Source organism: Danaus plexippus, assembly GCF_018135715.1.
Source record: "Danaus plexippus chromosome 16 unlocalized genomic scaffold, MEX_DaPlex mxdp_23, whole genome shotgun sequence".
Lineage (NCBI taxonomy): Eukaryota > Metazoa > Arthropoda > Insecta > Lepidoptera > Nymphalidae > Danaus > Danaus plexippus.
In genome coordinates, this window is record NW_026869851.1 from 4582892 (window position 1) to 4602912 (window position 20021).

Genomic DNA, 20021 nt, shown 5'->3' on the forward strand with positions numbered 1-20021 from the left:
AAGTGCTTTGGATTCTTTTCATACATTTTTACTTTGTTTGTGAACGATAAATTGCAAACTGATAATTTACATACAAAAAAAACATGTAACATTCAGTGCAAATTGCTTTAATGAAAAAGTGGAAGAAAACATAATTTTGTTTGTATTATTATGACTGACGGACTTAAAGCGTCAAGTCACATATTTATTACAATGGCTTCGAGGACCACCGGCAATTCCTCCAAGAGCCAGCTGTCAAGAACCGCAATGCTAAAGGTAGACAAAATTAACAAAGAATCTATGACAATGAGATGTATTGTAGAAGAAGTTAAGTCGCAATGTGGGCAATATTCAGATTTGATATTGATGATCTTTTTACTCTGATATATAAATATAAAAAAATAAGGTTAAAAATGTATTTAGTCAGGTTTTTTTCTGATGTCTGTCAATTAGATTATGCAAAAACCTTCTTAAATTAGTAATTACTTTTACGGAAATATTTTTAAAGAAGAAAAACAGATACTATTGAAGATAAATAACCAACCATACCTGATACGTCCAAATTTGTAGTCGTAAAAGGAACGGTAACTGGCGTGTACACTTCACAGTAAATCATTTTGTAAAGTTTTGGTACATCTAGAATATTATTACAATGTATATATCGGTGCTATCGACGTTAATGACGAATGCAACATCGAAATAACTTGAGGCTGTCATCAATTATTAATTATTAATCTTATTGGTATTCATAATTACTGTAAAAAGTAAAACGAAATCAAAGAATGTTTGAAAGGAGAATAGAACTATGTTTGAATTCTGGTATAAATATGACGTCTGGACGCACGACAGCGGACTGCAGAGTTCAGCGAGTGCGGATCATAAAGAATGTGATTATGAAGAACCTTCGAGAAAAACAAGAACATTTAGAAGAATTGAAGTTTCATTTTAAAATATCTGGAACGTACTGAAAAAAGTGACATTAGTGACGTCACCAAGCTGGCGGCTCTCTCTTTAAGACAACGAAGTATTAAATCCGATATATGTTTAGCATTGAAAGAAGTAACTCTATGTACATTTTCTTTTAAAATTTTTGTTTATTTCAAAATTTTATTACTTTTTTGTCAATTATAAGATCTCTTTATAGCAAATAACAAACTTTATCAATACCGGTTCATAACACTTTATATAACAAATTTAGGAATTAGAAAAGGTTGGACTTTGCCTTTTGACTTTATCTATTAATTTGACTATTGGTGAGCTATAATGTGTAACACAATAATACTGACGATCTATAATGTAAAGCTGAAATATTTATGTCGTCTTTTATGAAACTTCTGTGCAGATAAAATGAGTATTAAACCACGCATGCTACCTTCAAATTTAGGTACACTCACCCACAAAGTGAAGAAACCCATATTTTTCACTACTATGACGTAGTTTCCCACTCGACAATTTATCTGGCACTTCGGGTCTTTGCAATAAAACTAAATTTAGTTCGAATACAATTTTATTTCTTTATATTAACAACCACTTTTTTTAACACGATCAAATGAAAAAAGAGTAACATAAAATGTATAAAATAAAAATAAAAAAAAAACAACTAATTGAAAAAAAAATATATAAAGAAAGGAATATTATTATTCAGTGTCATGTAAAGGTGACGTGTTACGTACATATATTTTTTATGATTTGATAAGATATACTCAAGAAAACATGTCTTCATGTTTTCCTCTCATGTCTCTCTAGCATAGTTATTGGAGAATTTTGCCTTATAAAGTAAAAAAAAAAACAAAAAGCATTTGATTTGTGCCACTCTTTATTTTCTATATGTTCAATGCTTTGAACAGTCTGTTATAAATGTGTTTTATTTGTTAATTCAAGTTCATCGGACCCTTTCAATTATTCTATAAGACTCCTCTTCTGATACACTCACTTACAATTCCTCGTAAACGCTCAGCAAATAAATCGTTAGTCTTCCAAATGAAGGTGGAAACATCAGCTAAATCATTGTTAAGTTTTGGCCCTGAGTTTTCATCCGCAACAATAACTGGCAAGAGTAGCACACCTGCCATAACCGCGTATGGTAACTTCTAGAATTAATTAAAGGTAAAATCAGTAACATTTATACAGCTTTTTATATCCATGTTATTTTAAACGTTTAACAAAAAAATATTATATATCATACACAAAAATTTCAGAGAAAAAATGATATTGGAACTAAACTAAAATAACCAAACTCATCAATACTTATAATAAATCTGTAGATAGATCAATTCTGAACATGAAATATGTTTTCAAAATAACTATCAGGGGGTGATTAGTGGTCGATACTGATGCGAAAAATGCAATTAGTATAATTTTTGTCTGTCTGTCTGTCTTTTTTTTTACGTAAAAGTTGGCTAACGATCAGACGGCCTACTTGATGGGCGGTAGTCACCGTCGCCTTTGGACATCCTTAGCATAGATGTTGCGGATACGTTGCCAATCTCGGTTGTTGAGGAAAAGGGAGGTGTAGGAATAAGGAATGATAAGAAAGGAGGGGAACAGGGAAAGGACAACCGGCTAAACATCTATCAGTCTGTATGTTCTTTATAGAAACAAAAACTACTCGATCGATTTTTGCGAAACTTGGTTCAATTATTCTTCATACTTCTAGGCAGGTTATAGTATACTTTTAATCACGTTACAATCAATAGGAGCAGAGCAGTGAAGGGAAATGTTGGGAAAACGGGAGAAATGACTTTATCTTTTAAGCTTCCGTCGCGTGTGCAGCCTTTATGGTTAAAGCTACGTAGAAATCATGTATGACGGAAATATTATACATAAAATGATATAAAAAATATCCCACAAAAGCATATGTGTATCTTTTATGATTAACTCACAATAACGCCTGTAACTTAAATGAAACTAATATTTTTCGGATATACTACGCGTGCTTTATTTTTTGTTAAAACTACATACTCCCGACGTTTCAGCTACTTTTGACTAAATGAATATTAGCTTATGTTCAAAATTTAAATCAGCGTAAAATTGCTCTTGCCGTGACTTCATCACGTATAGCTGCAACATTACTACCAGGAGGTAAAACTGCTCACACTGTGTTTAAAATACCAATTGATTTAGATCGCACGGAAAGTCGAACCTGTAGTATTTCAAGAAATTGCGATAAAGATAAGGTATTACGTAAGTGTACTTTCTTCATATGGGATGAATGTATGATGGCCCATCGAAAAGGAGTAGAAGCGGTAGACAGAACTATAAGGGATATAAGGACAAAATGATCGACCAATGGGCGGTATCACGGTTTTAGTTTGTGGTGGTTTCTGACAAACCCTACCAGTAATAAAACGGGAAACCCGAGCGGATGAGGCTTGGGTTTGCCTGAAAAGCTCTTGTTTGTGGCGTGATATACATTCGGCACATATGATTATAAAGATGCAAGCGAGAACTGGAGATAACCTGCATGATCGTGAATGTTCTGATATATTATTAAAGCTTAGTGAAGGTATCCACATGACGTATAACCTATCCACAACTACACTATGGCAAACTTATTCTGACGCCTGAGTTATGTTGTTAGTGCAATCCCAACAACATCTTATATCGTCGGTTTACGGTGACGTAAGAAATATATTAAAAAGGGATAATTCTTGGCTATGCGAAAGGTCCATTTTAACTTCTCGTAATGATCAGTCATCTGAGCTTAGTAATAAAATTCTTTCTGATGTACAGGAGGAAAGCAAAGTTTATAGTTCAATAAATATAATGGTCGATGAACAAGAAGCCACTAATTACCCGATAGAATTTTTGAATTCTTTAAATATGCCCGGACTTCCTTCTCATGAAACTTGTTTAAAAATTGGCATTCCGATAATTCTGTTTCGAAATGTAAGACCACCATAACTTTGCAATGGAACTCGGCTAAAAGTAACCCATTTGCAAGAAAATAATAAGGCCTTGATAAGGCTCAAAGTTTAACAAGTGCAGTAGAAACTGTCTTTATTCCCAGAATTCCCATAATACCATATACATAAGTGTCCATTCCAATTTAAAAGAACGCAATTGCCATTATCGGTGTGTTATGCAATGACAATTAATAAGGCTCAAGGGCAGACTTTTTGTGTAGCTGGAGTAGATCTCGGTGTCAGTTGTTTCTCGCACGGTCAGTTATAGGACGCTATTTTCCGGGTTAAAAGTTCTAGAAATCTTTATGTTCACGTGCCGGACGGGTCAACTTTCAACATAGTTTACCCGGAAGTTTGGCACTGGGTATTTTCGTTCCATAGGTACTTAAGCCTCATGTAAAAGTGATCTAAACAATATTAGCAATACATTTATTTAATAACAAACAAGGAGTTATACGCTGGCGGAGTCAAGGACACAGCTATTTATAATAATATTCTGAGGTTATTTATATTTTTCAACATTGTTGTGGATTGACATATTATATTGCCCTACTGAAATAAGAAATTTAATCTATCTGTTACATCAAAACCATTGAACCGTGAGGAAGGACTTATGCTACTTTTTTATAAAAAACGACGGAAACACGGACGAAGTCGCTGGCCAAAGCTAGTTAAAAATAATTAAATACCTCTTTCAAATCTCTTTCAAATTGCTCTCTTGGATACACTTCTATGGGATCCACAGACAACCTCTTGAGTGCTGCTTCGAGACTTGCATAGTAATGATTTGCTAGTTTGTCAAAATAAAGACGGAGAAACTCTTCATCCGAGCTTAGATATATGAAGTACACGAGATCTGTCACAGCACATCCAGCATGTACAGTCTGGTAATCTACCACTCGGACCTTCAGCTCATCGCCCTGGAAGTTATAAATAATAACATTAATAATTCATATTTAAAATATCAATTAGATAAGGTTTCAAATTCTAGTAAAGTAACTCAAATAATATTATACTCTTATTCACTGATTCGATTACAATACAAACAACAGACAACACTTCGTCATCATCATCATCATCAGCCTATTGAACACAACACAAGTCACCCAGAATATAAATGAAACTTACAAATAAGTCAAAGGTTTGACATTTAATATCATAATTCATTGCATAATTTGTATATTGTTTATTTGCATGTTCTTCGGAGGCCGTAAGATAGATATGAGGTAGCGTATATATTATTTTGCATCACAGACAGAGAGACAGAGATATTTTTTTTAAGATATTTAGTCCCGGTTGAGTTGAGTCATGTCGCCACTAAACTAAACAGCTTCGATGTTTGCGACACAATCTTTCACGTTGTCATTTTATTGACCCGTCCTTGGACTCAATGTCCAATACAGCAAGCCTAATTGAAGAATTATCTTCTGCACAAGTTTAGGCCACACTGCTTTGTGTATTGTGTTTTATGACAATACGACTTTTATAATTAAAAACCGAAAAGTAAATAATTTAACGAGTAAGAATATCCTAAGTCGCGGTATAAAGTTAAATACAACTGTTTGTCTTTTTTCGATTTGATGATTATATTACTTCTGACCGCACGTTAGCACGCTAAGTTTTCTTGTAATTTTAAATGAAAATTAGAAAAAAACTGAATTTAATAGTTCTATTCATTCCTTTTAAAAAGTTAATAAGCGAATAAATTAAAATTATTTTTAACCTTAATCTTACTTGTTATCAATAACGATTTTGTTCGCCTCTAACGAATGAAACGACAATAATATATAGATAACAGCACATATATATCTTACAAACTGAACTGAGAGTAACAAAGTAACAAGGTCGAAATAAAACGTCAACAAAACAAGTCTTAAATGAAAACATTATTGAGTGGAAGTCAAGAGAAGGTGCCCGTGAAAATGTACTAATATAACTATCGAAATTATTTTATCTTATAAAGTTTTCGTTCTGATATTATATTGATAGAGTAGATTGATGACTTGGAAGTAGCAGTTTATTGACGAAATAGACAATGTATAAGTTGGTTTGCAGTCATCTGATTTGCTTTGGTTGGAATTCAATCTATCTAATGCATGTCACTAAGTCAGTAAAAGCAACTAACAGCTTTCCTTCGTAACTTTGTTAACAAGTGAAACATGTGTTGACATTGAAATGTCCCTTGTCGAAAGCTGTCTTTGGAAAAAATATATTTCGTTTCGTTTAGCAGATATTTACTTAAAGATCCATGACTTTTTTTGCTAACGCTCTGCTGAGCCTGCCTCTAAATCTACTATTGCGCTTATAAATCTAAGGAATCAGAATCGTCGGTCGTATATTGCATACTTAGCCTATAATTGAAATAGTACATTATGCTCATCATAATAGTAACGGCGCGTTCTCATATAATATGACATTGTATGGATCACCTTTTGCGATACTAATTAGACACTTTGTATGTATGAGACGTTATTATAAATGTTCCATAGACAGACCTCATCTACTTTAATAATAAAGCGTTTTTAAACACTTTACGAACTAGTAATTTTAATAAACACTTTATTTACCTGTCCTTTAAACAATAAATTGCTTAATCGATAGTCTCCGTGTGATATGACTGGTTTGTTGATAGGTTTGTTGAATACGGACATCGTATTAGAATTCACAATTAGTTTCCTGACTGCAGCTCGATCACCTTCGTTCAAAACACTTAGCGACCTTTCAATCAAATCATTCTCTATCCATATATTCTTCGAGGACTGGGTTTCTTCTTCACCGCCTATACGGTATATCATATTATCAGTTATTTTCTTGAATGTTTCAGGGTCACTTTTATCTAGAGCAAAGGACAAAGCGTGAAATTTTGCCAAGGTCTCAACACCGATGCGGCCGTGATCCCAGTCCAAGGACTTAAAACGATCGTACTCTTCATAACCACTCTCCACTAGATTCTCCATGATGACAGTCTCTTTACCTGTCTCCTCGCTAATTCCGTAGAATTCAGGGAAAACATATCTATATTCGTCCTTAAGATCTTTTTGGAGTTCGTTGTAAAGATGCATAAGTCTGGTGTATACAAATTTCTCTGTGCCATACAACCAGTCAGCCTGCATTATGTCTCTTAGTTCCTTTCCAATATTAGCAACTTTAGCGAATAATTTTAACTTTTTCTCCGGTAAACATATTGAAATCAAAAACAATAAAGATGTGTAGTTCCGGCCACCAGATGACATTTCTTGTATTTTTATCTCAGACGGTTCATAGCGTCGTTCCTTAAGAACCTTGTCTATAAGAACTCGCAAAGCCTTTTCCGCGTCGGTCATGTTTTAAATCCGAACTGTGACTGCTGTTAAAAGTAAACAGCGGCTGTCGGACGCCTCTCCGATACTTAGCTACATGCTATAAATCACGGACTTCATTATCTTTAAATCATTTGATAATCGCATTGCAGATTTATACAGAATTTAATTTTATTTCAAGTGGGATTAATATTGTCTAAACACACACACTAGTAAACTATTCATATCGTGTTACATATTATAGAACATCTGTTGGATTTTCTTGATTTCTCTTCATCGCTTTAACCTCAATCAAAACACACACATACATTGAGATAGAGTTTATTTTCTTGAACATGCTCTTTATGAAACTCTCACTCATTATTTTTCCCATCTTCGCGTTTGAACTTTCTATAGAACATAAATTAATTTATTCTATTTAATTACTTTATAATTTATATGTATGTATATAATCGGTTATATTTATGAATAACAACATATTGTTTGTAATACAATTGAGGCATTTTGTCAAACTAGTAATGATAATTATTAAAGAATATATATTTCAACACAAAAAAATCGACTTCAAGCAGTGAACTAAAAAGAAAAAAAAGTAACTTCGTACAAAGAAATACGTATTTTCATTTTGATTCAGTTAAATAGAAAATAATATTCAATAATTATTTTTTAATTTTGAAGTCGGTGCCAAGTTAAACTATAACTGTGTGGAGATATTAAATACCTATTTTCAATCTTTATAACAACTGACGAAAATATTAGTAGGTAATTATTACGAAATGTCTGTTCTGTGTTGATTATCAGTACCCGGCGAACACGCACTACCACAACTACTCCCTTCCCTGCGTCGGCTCGCAGTTCGCGTGCGCGGTGCGGGAAGAGAGGCGTGCTTGAGCGAGGGACCTGAACGCGGATAGACGCGTGAGTGATGGTTGTATCTAAATGCGGTATTTTCGTTCTCGTTATAACGTTGTTCTTGCAAGTTTTCGTAAAATTAGGTTTCATTCGCAAGGTTTGGTTAAATATTCGTATTACTTATATTGTTTTTAAGTGACTTTGGTATCATACTTATTTATTTATTTTTTCTTTTAATTTATCCATTCCATTTTGAGTATTTTAATTTTTGTAATTTCTTTTGTTTTACTTCTTACTAGCTGTACCCGCGACTTTGTTCGCGTAGAAAAAGTATCTTAATACAAAATTTTTTCATACAAGTTCACGCTGTGTACGTGAACGCACGGTAAGTAAGAACGATCTAATCGTGTCTCGCTAACCACCGATAAGGCCTAGGCATAACGGGCGTAAGTATGTTGGTAATTCGTATGTACCTATAAGTATTTCTTTAGTTTTCGAGACGGTTACAGCCCGACCCGATAGGTGGCGCTGATATTGGTTTGAAGGCTATTAAAATGTTGGGCTGATTTGGTTGAAATTTTATCTATATAAGTAGCAGAGTTTTGAGTTACTTCTAAATGCTATTGCTATTAGACTCGGTAGGTGACACTGTTGTAGGCATGGTCTCAAAATATATTTTTTTTACTTCGCTGTGGTGTATACCCGTCTATCGATTTTTAATTCCTGTTAAATACAATTAAAAATTTGCATCTTTTGGAAAATATTAACCGCCTTGTATATGATTTTATCTTGTATACGTTTTTAATAAGTTTTCGGGATGATTACAACAAATTCCGGTAGGTGGCGCTGCCGTTGGTATAAAAACTTAAACCACTGGGCCGATTGGATTGAATTTTCCCTCGGAAATTAATTAATTAAATACAACATGTCATTATTAAACCCATTAAGTGTTCAATGCAAGTAACTCTACATAAGTTTGCTTCAAAGTAGTTTAAAAAAATTCCCATGGGAATGAGGCATTTTCTCGCCGTAAAAGGTACCCTAAATGTTGCATCTGGTGATCAGCAACCAGCATATCATATTTTATTGAAATCCGTCCAGTAGTTTTTAAGTTATAAGTGTACAACAGACAGACAGACAGACAAAAATTTCAAAAATCATATTTTTGGCATCTGTTTCTTCTATGAATACCCCTATAGGGATTTATTCTCATTTATTTTCAATGTACAGATTTGACCCCGTGAACGATTTTATTATATGTATAAATGTCATATTCCATTTTAGTTATTTATTTTGTTATATTCCATTTTGAGTATTTACATTTGTTATGAAAATACTTGTCATCTTTCATAATTCATCTAAGGCACTAGGGCTACAAAATCAAACGTCAAGCCTTATTCTATCATTAAAGCGGCTGCGGATTGGACTATAATGATGGATACGTATGAGAAGCAATATAAAATCCCAGAGTTAATTTGTGCGACGGCGTCCAGATTCGACATATTTTTATATTCGCGAATTTAAAGTGCGTTGTGATATTAGAGCTCACGGTTTCTTGGGAAACCAAACCAAAGACCATGCCATCAAGGTCAAAAAGTATTACGAGCTCACTAACGAACTCACTGGGAATAGGTTCGTCGTGGATTTGTTCGCGGTAGAAGTGGGAGCGAGAGCTATAATGGTTAAATGGCTCTACAACCTACTTAAAGACTTGGGCCTGGCCCCAACTTACATCAATTCATTCTTAGAACTTACTTCGAATGCAACCCTAGTATGTTCTGTTCAAAGTTGATTAGATAGAGAGTAGCTAGTAGCAGAGAGTAGCTAGTAGCTTGGACGGTGTTGGTGAGCGTTGAACGCACATTAGATAGGGGCCGCTTAAGCCTACACCTGGGTCACAAGTCCCAAGCACTGTTGAAGATCCTCTGCCTGCAACGCGATGGACCCGGCACCCGCACGGTGAATCCATGGAATGCTGAGAGGTTTCGTCTCTAGTAGTTCGTAAGCCAGTACCTAAGTACATAATATATAAAAGTTAGTTTGATAATTAGTAGGTACCAATTAACATATTTTTCTAATGCTGTTGTTGTTTTGTAATAAATATATAAAGTTGTATATTTTTATTCTCAAGCTCTAAATAAATTTGTAATCACTTTGAACTACCCTCGTCTATACATTATTAACACTACCTGATAATATCTTTAAAAGGGCAAATATTGTTAGTGGGGATTCATTCTATTGGGTTCAACAAGTGAGAAAACATTGTAACCAGAAACTCTCGAAGTTTAAAAATAAATCTTTTACTGTTTAGTCTCTGTTAGTATTTCTAAGCAATCTATAAGGAAACGGATCATTACAATTATGCGGTGCGCGCTACTCCTATAGGGGCGGTGGGATCCCAATCGCCAATTTTAAGCAGCTTACGAAACAGTAGTCGAAACGACCAGACTTTAACAATGCAAGGAGTTATGAGTCTAGTATCTACAATAAGCTAACAAGCAGCGTCAAACGCCGTGACTGCTGCTTTAAGTTCCAGCTTAACTTCAGCAACATTACAACGCAATTTCTATCTACTACCCTTCGAGCCGGACGTCCGTTCACAGGACATTCGAGGCTTATTAAAAAAGATTTCTATCTACAATATATCGCAACAAAAACCAAGAATGAAAGCTATACTACAACTACAAGGTAGGGCGAGTATCTGGGCTGACACGTGGTCACTGCAGTCAACTTCATGGCAACAAGTGAAAAAAGATCTTATTCAAACTTTTGAAAAAGGGTTTCGTTACGCTGACCATGTACATAAGTGGCGCCAACAGGCTGGACTCTATTTAAACGCGTCAGGTCATAAACAAGTGATTTCGAAATTATTTAGGCTTTGTTAACAAGTGAAATGAATTATTAAGGATAAGGATAAGATAAATAGAATAAAATAATAAAAATAATAAAATAATAAACATATGGAAAAAATATATACTTTCGGAAGTAGCAGTACTATCCAATTAGCAGTAGAACTGAACGACGTTTGCATTTAAATAGAATTTTATGTAGTTGGCGATACTCAAACTCGGTTCGACATTTTAATTTTCTTTGATTTTATTAAAACCCCAGGTCTAAGCGTTACTTTTTGTAAAGAAGGTATATCAATAAAACGTAGTTTTATTATAAATGAAAATGTCACTATCATTAATAATGATGACTTTAATATTAATACTGATATTCAAGATCCAATATTATTATAGAAATTACAAAGTACCCTCGAAAGCTCCAAATACAGTTTTACAGTCGGCAATCGTGTATTGGAGATTGAAACGGGAGAATTAAGCATTAAACAGAAAAATCCAGATAAAATAGTTCAACGCAGACCGTATTGAATGTCATCATCAGAACGTGAAAATATTAAAAATATTATAAATGACCTAAAAGCTAATAATATTATTTGAGATAGTTCTTCCCCGTTAAGTAACCCCATTCTTTTAGTTAAAAAGAAAGATGGGTCTGACCGTCTCCGTGTCCATTACAGAGAGTTAAATGCAAATACTGTAAGAAATAATTATCCACGACCATTAATCGCGGACCAAATTGTTAAATTAGGTAAGGCGCGATCCTTGACGTGTTTAAATATGGCCGCCGGATATCACGGAATTAGAACCAGGGAAGACTCTATTGAGAAAACCGCATTTGTTACCCCGGATGGACAATTGGAATACTTACGTTTGCCTTTTGGTTTGTGTAATGTAGCCGTAGTACACCAACGTGCTATAAATAAATCTTTGAGTGACTATAAAGATAAAATGGCCCTCGTCATGTTTGATTCTGACGTCATGATTATGTCACCGAGTATTGAAGAGAGTATACATAATTTACCCTTAGCAATACAAAGATTATCTGAAGCGGGTTTTTCAATAAATACTTCAAAGTGGTCTTTGCTTAAAACAAGTTTAGCCTATTTAGGGAATATAATGGACAACGATACAGTTACACCAAGGCCAAAGAAAATTTCTGCTCTATCCAAAGCCTAAGTACCAACTAATGTAAAAGAACTGAGACAATTTAACGGTCTTGTGGGCTCTTGTAGAAAGTTCGTTTTGAATTTTTCAAAAATTTTGGCTCCACTTATATGGACGGATAGTCAAGATGAAGCCAGTAATGAAATCATAAATAGATTAACATCTTCCCCTTTGTTAGCTATATTCGCTCCCTGAGCGGCGTGCCCTGCGAACTACACACCGACGCCAGCTCTCTAGGCTTTAGTGCTGTTTCAATTCAAAAACGAGACTTAACTCCAGATGTAAGCGGTTATTATAGCATGCGCACAACTAACGTGGAACGTAAATATCATTCCTATGAGCTAGAGACTCTGGCTGTCGTAAAAGCAATAAAACATTTCCCTCACTTTTTGCAGGCACTTTTGGCAGAACATTTAAGGTAGCCACGGTTTGCGACTCAATAAAAGTTTAGAAACATAAAAACGAATTTTCAGTTTGTAGTAGAGTATCGAAAAAGAGATCGCATGGCTCACGCCTATTATTTCAGTCGCAGTCCAATAGAGATTTTTTCAGATTAAAAAAAAACCGTGATTCTCAACCATTTAATCTATCAATAAATACTTCAACTATTGATCACAATTGGCTTCTCATCGAACAAAAGCGTGATCCGTTCTTAATCGATATTGTTGACAAATTAAAATCGGATTCAATTCCCCAGACATTAGCGGATACATATGTTTTTGTAAAAGATATATTGTAAATGAGTAAAATTCAAATAGATAATAAAACACAGAAACTTGTTATATTGCCCCGGAATTATCGTTGGAGTCTTATTTCCCATTATCATGATTCGTTACAACATTTTTAGTTGAAGCTGAAGTTAAGACGCAATGTGGCCAATAGAAGATTTGATATTGATGCTCGTTTTACTCTGATATATAAATATAAAAAATAAGGTTAAAAATGTATTTAGTCACGACTTTTTCTGATGTCTGTCAATTAGATTATCCAAAAATCTTCTTAAATTAGTAATTACTTTTACGGAAATATTTTTAAAGATGAAAACCAGTTACTATTGAAGATAAATAACCAACCATACCTGATACGTCCAAATTTGTAGTCGTAAAAGGAACTGTAACTGGCGTGTACGCTTCACAGTAAATTATTTTGTAAAGTTTTGGTACATCCAGAATATTATTACAACGTATATATCCAAGGATGTGACTATGAAGAATCTTCGACAAATACAAGAATATTTAGAAAGATTAAAATCTCATTTTGAAATATCATGGAACGTACGGAAAGAAGTGACATTAGTGACATCACCAATGCTGGCGTAACTCTCTTTAAAACAACGAAGTATTAAATCCGATATATGTTTAGCATTGAAAGAAGTAAATCTATGTACATTTTCTTTTAAAATTTTTGTTTATTTCAAAATTTTATTACTTTTTTGTCAAATATAAGATCTCTTTATCGTAAATAACAAACTTTATCAATACCGGTTCATAACACTTTAAATAACAAATTTAGGAATTAGAAAAGGTTGGACTTTGCCTTTTGACTTTATCTATTAATTTGACTATTGAGCTATAATGTGTAACACAATAATACTGACGATCTATTATGAAAAGCTGAAATATTTATGTCGTCTTTTATGAAACTTCTTTGTAATTGAAATAAAATATATAAAGAAAGGAATGTTATTATTCAGTGTCATGTAAAGGTGACGTGTTAAGTATATTTTTTTATGATTTGATAAGATATACTCAAGAAAACATGTCTTCATGTTTTCCTCTCTTGTCTCTCTAGCATAGTTATTGGAGAATTTTGCCTTATAAAGTAAAAAAAAACAAACAGCATATGATTTGTGCCACTCTTTATTTTCTATATGTTGGTTAAAAGTTTTTTTTTTTTTTTGTTAATTCAAGTTCATCGGACCCTTTCAATTATTCTATAAGACTCCTCTTCTAATACACTCACTTACAATTCCTCTAAAACGCTCAGCAAATAAATCGTTAGTCTTCACAATGAAGGTGGAAACATCAGCTTCATCAATGTTAATTTTTGGACCTGAGTTTTCATCCGCAACAATAACTGGCAACAGGAGCACACCTACCAGAACCGCGTATGGTAACTTCTAGAATTAATGAAAGGCAAAGTCAGTAACATTTATACAGTTTTTTTTATACCCATATTTAATACGTTAAACAAAAAAAAATATATTAGACACAAAAATTTCAGAGAAAAATTACATTACAAATAAACTAAAAAAATAAATACCTCTTTCAAATCTCTTTCAAATTGCTCTCTTGGATACACTTCTACGGGATCGACAGACAACCTCTTGAGTGCTGCTTCGAGACTTGTATAGTAATGATTTGCTAGTTTGTCAAAATAAAGACGGAGAAACTCTTCATCTGAACCAAGATATATGAAGTACACGAGATCTGTCACAGCACATCCAGCATGTACAGTTTGGTAATCAACCACTCGGACCTTCAGCTCATCGCCCTGGAAGTTATAAATAATATCATTAATAATTCAAATAAAAAAAATCAATTAGATAAGGTTTAAAATTTTAGTAAAGTATCTCTAATAATATTATACTTTTATTCACTGAGTCGACTGAAAGACTTGTATACTACACAAACAACAGACAACACATAGTCATCATCATCATCATCAGCCTATTGGATCCAACATAAGCCAACCAGAATAGAAATGTCATCTACAAATAAGTTAAATTAGTTGATATTGAATTTCATAATTCCTTGTATGACTTCTACTGATAAATCACTTTCTTTGGAAGCCGTGAGATGTGATATGATGTGCACAATATATATATATATATATATATATATATATATATATTGTGCTAACCGACACATATGCGATGTATGTATATATATATATATACATACATCGCAGAACACTTCTTACGCCACTACAACCTTCAACCCTGTTGCGTCTATATTAATTTCAGGATTTTTTTTGAAATCAATGCATGTAGTATGCCATTGTTGCAGTATTATTATATGGAACGTCTTCATATTAAGTTGCATTATAGGGATATACAATTTAGGATACTCCTCAATGGCTCCGCGATTCCGGCCACGCGGCGGCTAAGTCACACACGGTATACTTTTATTTATACTTCATATGCTCTTCCAACTTAAATAAATGTGTTAATTGAATCCGTATATTTCGCAATATATATTATAATCATGTTACTGCTGATTTCACTTCCCCTTTTTGTTTGAACTTTATACCTCCGTAAACTGCTGCCGTATTTAGTCTGCACGTTGTGCTGTACTATGAGCTTCCATCAACTCAATATATATACTGATACGGACTAAATAACGTATTTTTTATTTATCATATCGGTTATTCGCACAATAATTAGAGTACAAACACACAATTTGGTACTAGGGTGTAAAGCGACTTAATTTAATCTAAACCAATATATTAAAATGAAACTTGTTCTAACTTAGAATTAACAGAACAAAAAATAAATTATTTAACATTACAGTTATTTAAGTGTGTGGGGAAGGGAAGGGGTGATTTGAGGTAGTTAGATTTATCGGCGCTTTAAAAAGAAGAATAAGTGATTTTAAAAAACAGACGCATATTTCATTAGAAAAATAAAAAACATAATTAACATTTGAATTCAACACAGACCGTTTGCAATATAACATAACATTGTATGTTTAGAAATCGTATTTCTAACCATCATCATCTGATTCTGTTAGATTATGATGGGGATGATATTTGGGACAGAGATTGTGAAGAAATTTTTACAGAATCTGGTTCATTATGACCAAAATCCTTTGTATCTGACACTTCGTCCATGTACTCTAAAATTTGATTATTTTTAAGTTCATCTTCATCAAGTTCCTCATTTAAATCTATATCAATGTTATCTGAGGACTTTCCTTTGAACTCATTGGCTTTGCCGTCTTCCATAAGTATAAGTAGTTTAGAAATCTTGCCAATCTGATACACGTCATCCGGTAGCCTGTGGGCCTTTTTATGTGCATCACTTGTATGGCCTAAAAATGTGGCCAGCTGTTCCAAATAATTTTCAGACAATGTGGTTAGATGTTTTCTAAGTCGCGTAGACGAGATAGATTTTGAGTTTTTAGCTCCAGATAATATGAATAATATGAAATAATAATATGAAAGACATATCGTTCCGGAATTTTACAGCCAGATATAAAATTTTTGGAACCAGGACAAATGAATTGATTCGGAAACAAAATCTTTGAGGCTTAACTAGAAATGTCAAATCTATAATTTACGTCAACGAGATCTTTTAATGTTTTAAGGTCTGCTTCTATTTCACTGGTATTAATTTCATTGAATGGAACTTGCTTTTTTAATGCAAGCAATTGCAATATTGCAACATTGTTTGAGAGTTGTTGCCATATTCATAGCAAATGAAGGTTTGTCGAACGTATCCTTCTCGGGATCATAATTTCCTACGACTTTGGTTCCTTTTACTATGAGGTCGTAAATGACTGGCCTTAGGGCACTAAACAGGTCAGTAATGGAAGGGCCAATTTATTTAATTTCTATTAATAATTTTGCTAGTTCTCTAACCTTTCTTGAAATTACATTAATGAAGTGTTTTTCTCTCTGAGTTTTTAAATATTGAAACTCAAAGGCACAAATAAGTTGATTTGATTCAGCAACAATTGATATCTTATCCGCTTTTATTCGAAAAAATACCGTTTCACTCAGTTTACCATCAATTTTTAAATTCTTTAGTAAGAGATTTTAGTCTTCAGGTTATATTGCTGGTAATTTTTTTTCCCCTTCACACTACTTCTTATGTTTTCATAAAAGTTTTTTTGGATAAAATCTCAGACAACTTGTACTTGGTAAGTATTCAGTAAATTTTTGTCTGCACATGGGTTTCATCACGTCATTTGGATTTTGGATGAAGTTACCTTTTTTACGTAGTGCTGTTATAATATTTTTTATACGGCTCTTTTTTGGTTAAGACAAAAAAATTTAAACGTCTGTTACATTTATATGATGTTGCAACAGATGCCTTCCAAAATTTAATACTAAGCTCTTACAATAACAACGAAAGCCTTTACCTTGAATGTAACTTGTCGTTTTATACTGATCCCTTAAAACTGATGTAACATTTATCTTTGATCGGTTTTAACAATTTACAGTCTATAGCTTCTAGATCTATGTAGCTGTCAAGAAGACTTCTATCTTTTCAGATGATTAATTGGGATACCCACAAAACGCGTTAAACGCTAGCTCTGACATACCTGTGGCAAAGAGATCGGTTCAGAGATACTTAAATAATTGTAAAAAGACGCATAAAAATCTGCGAAATGCCGATAAAATACTTAAAAATTACTTACCCTTAATCAACTGAATTATCCTAGCATTTCTTTTCATATTTATACTGGTGGAATGACGTCTTCTGTCAAGTTTTTAGGGGGAGTCAATAGTAGCAAGATGTGGTATTATATTATTTTCCAGCACAGACCGAGGGATATTTTTCATTATATTTAATCCCGGTTGAGTCAAGCCATATCGCCACTAGGCTAAACAGATTCGACCTTTGCAACACAATATTTAGCAATTACCTAATCATGAAATAAACGGTGGGTCCACCTCGTCATTTTATTAACCCGTCCTTAGGCTCAATGTCGTCTACAGCAAACCTAAGTGAAGAATTAACTTCTGCACAAGTTATACCATAAACCACAAAAATGTGTATTGTGTTTTATGACAATAAGACTTGTATAATTAAAAACTGAAAATTAAATAATTTAACGAGTAAGAATATCCTAAGTCGCGGTGTAAAGTTAAAAACAACTGTTTTTCTTTTTTCGATTTGATGATTATATTACTTCTGACCGAACGTGAGCACGATAAATTTTCTTATAATTTTAAATGAAAATTAGAAAAAACCTGAATTTAATAGTTTTATTTATTCCTTTTAAAAAGTTAATAAGCGAATAAATTAAAATTATTTTTAACCTTAATCTTACTTGTTATCAATAACGATTTTGTTCGCCTCTAACGAATGAAACGACAATAATATATAGATAACAGCACATATATATCTTACAAACTGAACTGAGAGTAACAAAGTAACAAGGTCGAAATAAAACGTCAACAAAACAAGTCTTAAATGAAAACATTATTGAGTGGAAGTCAAGAGAAGGTGCCCGTGAAAATTTACTAATATAACTATCGCAATTATTTTATCTTATAAAGTTTTCGTTCTGATATTATATTGATATAGAACATTGATGACTTGGAAGTAGCTGTTTATTGACGAAAAAGACAATGTATAAGTTTGTTTGCAGTCATCTGATTTGCTTTGATTGGAATTCAATCTATATAATGCATGTCAGTAAGTCAGTAAAAGCAACTAACTGCTTTCCTTCGTAACTATGTTAACAAGTGAAACATGTGTTGACATTGAAATGTCCCTTGTCGAAAGCTGTCTTTGGAAAAAATATATTTCGTTTCGTTTAGCAGATCTTTACTTAAAGATCCATGACTTTTTTTGCTAACGCTCTGCTGAGCCTGCCTCTAAATCTACTATTGCGCTTATAAATCTAACGAATCAGAATCGTCGGTCGTTAATTGCATACTTAGCCTATGATTGAAATAGTACATTATGTTCATCATAATAGTAACGGCGCGTTCTTATTTGAGATTGTATGGAAGCATTACCTTTGCGATACTAATTGGATTCGTCATATCTATGAGTTATTATATTTTTTCCATAAATAGACCTCATCCACTTTAAGAATATAAAACGTTTTTAAATACTTTACGAACTAGTAATTTTAATAAACACTTTATTTACCTGTCCTTTAAACAACATATTGCTTAATCTATAGTCTCCGTGTGATATGACTGTTCTGTCGATGGGTTTGTTGAATTTGGGCAACGTATAATTCATAATTAACTTCTTGACTGCAGCTCGATCATCTTCGTCCAGAACACTTAGCATTCTTTCAATGTAATCATTCTCCATCCACATATCCTTCGAAGATTGGGTTTCTTCTCCACCGCCTAACCGAAAAGTCATATTAGCAGTAATTTTCCTGAATGTTTCAGGGTCACTTTTATCTAGAGCAAAGGACAAAGCGTGAAATTTTGCCAAGGTCTCAACACCGATGCGGCCGTGATCCCAGTCCAAGGACTTAAAACGATCGTACTCTTCATAACCACTCGCCACTAGATTCTCCATGATGACAGTTTCTTTACCTGTCTCCTCGCTAATTCCGTAGAATTCAGGGAAAACATATCTATATTCGTCCTTAAGATCTTTTTGGAGTTCGTTGTAAAGATGCATAAGTCTGGTGTATACAAATCTCTCTGTGCCATACAACCAGTCAGCCTGCATTACCTCTCTTAGTTCCTGTCCAATATTAGCAACTTTAGCGAATAATTTTAACTCTTTCTCCGGTAAACATATTGAAATCAAAAACAATGCAGATGTGTAGTTCCGTCCACCAGATGACATTTCTTGTATTTTTATCTCAGACGGTTCATAGCGTCGTTCCTTAAGAACCTTGTCTAAAAGAACTCGCAAAACCTTTTCCCCGTCCGTCATGTTTCAAATCCGAACTATAACTGCTGTTTAGAGTAAATTACGACTGTTGGACGCGTCTCCTATACTGAGCGAGTGAGGTACCAGCGGGTATTAAGGCCTGTCGTTTAATAAAGTGTAAATAACAAAAACCTTACGAAATAAAGTAATTGAAGATTAATGTAACACTCACACAAGCTTAGGGCGTGTACAAGTCGCTACGAAGTAGAGGAGGTTCGACCGCTTGCGCTCCTCCCCCCGCCGGTGTTGTCGATATCATTCAGAGGTGCAGCCAGGCGGAACCAATTATAATAGTTGGCTCCAGTGTTACGTGAATTATTTTGAAAATATGATATTTGTACGAGCTACACTCGACATAATTACGAAATCATCATCTTTGTTTCATTGCAAAATTACA

At 33.6% G+C, this 20021-nt stretch overlaps 1 protein-coding gene across 3 annotated transcripts; it reads right to left on the reverse strand.

Moving 5' to 3' along the window:
* Window positions 1-1777: 1777 nt before the first annotated feature.
* On the reverse strand, window positions 1778-19729 carry LOC116771936 (uncharacterized). Of its 3 annotated transcripts, none has more exons than XM_061528015.1 (3): window positions 18875-19729; window positions 4574-4804; window positions 1778-2069 (listed from the first exon to the last, which is right to left on the reverse strand). In XM_061528015.1, the coding sequence occupies exons 1-3, from the start codon at window positions 19625-19627 to the stop codon at window positions 1884-1886; spliced, it is 1170 nt and encodes a 389-aa protein (XP_061383999.1). In that variant the 5' UTR covers window positions 19628-19729; the 3' UTR covers window positions 1778-1883. The 3 variants fall into 3 exon arrangements, with proteins under 3 accessions (XP_061383999.1, XP_061383998.1, XP_032519835.2); XM_061528014.1 differs by lacking the exon at window positions 18875-19729 and adding an exon at window positions 6452-7249; XM_032663944.2 differs by lacking the exons at window positions 1778-2069; window positions 4574-4804 and adding exons at window positions 13889-14164; window positions 14308-14538 and having other exon boundaries at window positions 18875-19724.
* Between the last annotated feature and the right edge of the window lie 292 nt (window positions 19730-20021).

Coding starts and splice junctions, on each gene's coding strand:
- LOC116771936 (XM_061528014.1), bottom strand. CDS start 7,207: ATGACCGACGCGGAAAAGGCTTTGCGAGTTCTTATAGACAAGGTTCTT. Junction 4,805..6,451: donor ATTTATTGTTTAAAGGACAG/GTAAATAAAGTG, acceptor TATAACTTCCAG/GGCGATGAGCTGAAGGTCCG. Junction 2,070..4,573: donor TTGAAAGAGATTTGAAAGAG/GTATTTAATTAT, acceptor AATTAATTCTAG/AAGTTACCATACGCGGTTAT.